The sequence below is a fragment of the Apis dorsata genome, unplaced genomic scaffold, assembly GCF_000469605.1.
Source record: "Apis dorsata unplaced genomic scaffold, Apis dorsata 1.3 scaffold_348, whole genome shotgun sequence".
NCBI lineage: Eukaryota > Metazoa > Arthropoda > Insecta > Hymenoptera > Apidae > Apis > Apis dorsata.
The window spans coordinates 242,700-245,378 of record NW_006263615.1 but is presented as its reverse complement, the minus strand read 5'-3'; the positions used below and the strand labels follow the sequence as shown (position 1 = coordinate 245,378).

General features: G+C 32.3%; 1 protein-coding gene across 5 annotated transcripts in view; it reads left to right on the top strand.

Annotated features, from left to right (window-relative positions):
• LOC102676692 (DAZ-associated protein 2-like) overlaps positions 1–2,679 on the top strand; it is a 12,800-nt gene that overhangs the window by 7,397 nt on the left and 2,724 nt on the right. For 2 of the 5 annotated variants that reach the window (XM_006618350.2, XM_006618348.2), the window contains 4 exons: positions 1,091–1,165; positions 1,248–1,351; positions 1,521–1,679; positions 1,753–2,318. In XM_006618350.2, coding sequence (XP_006618413.1) covers positions 1,091–1,165; positions 1,248–1,351; positions 1,521–1,679; positions 1,753–1,926 — 512 coding nt within the window. In that variant the 3' untranslated portion in view covers positions 1,927–2,318. Of the gene's footprint in view, positions 1–1,090; positions 1,166–1,247; positions 1,352–1,520; positions 1,680–1,752; positions 2,319–2,679 lie in introns of those variants that run through there. The other 3 variants (XM_006618352.2, XM_031511801.1, XM_031511800.1) reach the window with 2 other exon arrangements.

Genomic DNA, 2,679 nt, shown 5'->3' with positions numbered 1-2,679 from the left:
ATTCGAGGAAGCTCTTCTGCATATTTTTTTTATTATATTTTTTTTCCACGCGATTCTTTGTCTGTTTAAAAAAAAAAAAAAAAAAAAATAAACAGAAAAAAAACATTACTCGAGACTTTTTAATTTTACTTTATACTAGTGACAAGATGTACCACAGATTGCTCCATGTCAGATTCCAAACATATACATATATATATATACATATATGTATATACATATATATACGTGCTGTTGTTTATTTATTCACAATTAAGGTACCAGAAGTATAGTTCGCTAAGCTATTCTCAAGTGTCTCGCTTTCAACTACGTTTCTTTTGAGAATCCTCGAAAATAAAATTCTGAAATTATACAAGCCTGTTAAATGTCAGCAATTGTTCGAGATATAATATAAAAAATGTCGATGGGATATGGATTTTCGAAAGAGTCGTAAATGTTTTTACTACGAAGCCTGTCTTGTACCACTGAAGTTTACGCAGATATGCATTATTAGTTCTTTCTTTTCTCTTAACACGTATTTATTGCAACTTTTCTTTCCACTTGTATGAATATATAAGATTTTGAACTGCTGTAAACTCTAAAGGTAACAAGAAGGCAACGATACCGTTTTTTCGGTTATTTCTTTTCACCATTATTTAGTGACTAACATTGTTTGAGCTTTGAATAGTACCTTGATAAAAACGGTGTATGTCATGTGTAAGATATACTTGGGTGTGGGAGTACCACTTTTGGAATCAAGACATATTCGACGCGCATTCGTATAAATTAAATTTAATTAAATTGAAAAAAAGAACAAGATATTCGTCTATTAATGATATATAATATATATATATATATATATATGATCAGCGTCAAAAATGTCTCGATGATGAGGATGTGAATTAACACGATCAGCAGGAAATGGAAAAGGAACCTTATAAAATGCATAATATATAAAATCGAGAGCGAATGAATAGTTCCAATATTGCCTGTTGTTCGATAATTCATGTTGTCTCTTATCCTTCCTAGCAGTGGTACCACGTACCGTTGGCTTAGATCAAACCTACGGCCAACAAACTGAACGGACTTGCATTTTCCATTGCATGTGTTACAGCATACCCGGTGACACCTCATCCACCAACAGGTTTTGTCCCTGCGCCGGCACAGCCTGCTACTTACGGTAGTACACGTAAGAGAGAATCATCTATTTATCGTATTGCGCCAATTCCTTCAAATTCCAATGAATCGATTATATACGAATTTTGTAATAGTTGCAGGTGCCGCACCGTATGGAGTATTTCCTAATCAACCACAACTATATGCCGCGCAAGGCCCACCACCGCCAACATATGATCAAACTCTTACCCATCCAATGGTAAATATTTTATAATCAATTGATTTTATAAATGGCGTAATTTGAAGTAAAATTTAAGATAATTATTTAAAAAATAATACATTTGGAATGATTGATTATAATTTTTTATGAAAGACACGTACCATTCGTTAGAAATTTTCTTCAAAATCTCTAATTAATCTGTATGTAGATGTATCAGCCAATGTATGGTCAAGGATATCCAGGATACTTAGCGGGTTATCCTGCATATGGTCCATTGCAATATTATCCACCATTAGCTGCAGCTGCTGCATATTATCCCGCAGCGGCAATGCAACCTCCAGTTAGGCCTCCTACACTCGTAATGCCTGTAAGTTATTATTAAATATATACTTTTGTTATGATATTTAATGAGAATACTAATTTGTTGCATTGTTCTAAAGAATGGGTTCGATGCTACTAATCGATTCGATAGTATTTCACAACCTGTCTTGCCACCACCCCCAACAGTTCCAAATGCCGCCCAATTAGCTGCAATGGCAAGTCATAGCGTGGCTATATCGCAAAAGAAGAACTTTCTAGGAGGAGGAACAGAAGGCGGTTACACCTTTTGGTAAACCATTAAACCTTTTGTGAAACACTAAGTCTAACAAAGGCATTGTTGTCGAGATGATCCATGTAGGCAAATCTGATTTATGTTAGAGTTCTACTATTTTCACATTGGAAGCAGCTATTAAATTAGTATATCTTATGCGCGGATCGATTGCAAAAGTAGCACTTATTGATTCGCAAAATTTCAAAATGCTTAGTATATTTTTTGTTATTTCATTAGTTTGTCACAAATTAAATATGTGACATAGTTATCAGTGCACAATGCAATTTTCAGATTTTAGCAATCGGTCAACGCATCGAACATATTATGAGATTTAAGAAAAACATTAAGAAAGGAAGACTCGTGCGATGCTTATATTAATTATATTCGACTATATTCAATTAATTCAAAAAAAAATCAGAATCATATTTTGTAAATTGATGAAAATGCGTGACAGTAAAGTTGTAGGTCTTTGATGATATGTCGTTGTTTCATGATGGTAACGATCAAGTGATAAATCAATCTCTTGGCGTATTTGAAGTAAAATTTAAGATAATTATTTAAAAAACAATACATTTAATATATATAATTTTTCATAATCACACAAATTAAGTTCAAAATAATTTCATAACATCACGCAATATATTTGAATATTATGAATGCTATACAATTTCTTTCCAAAAACGATTAATTTTGTTTATACAATATAAAAAAATATCGACTTTTTCAAATATATATTTTGATCGATTTTTCTGCAATCAACGACTTTTCAAAACGC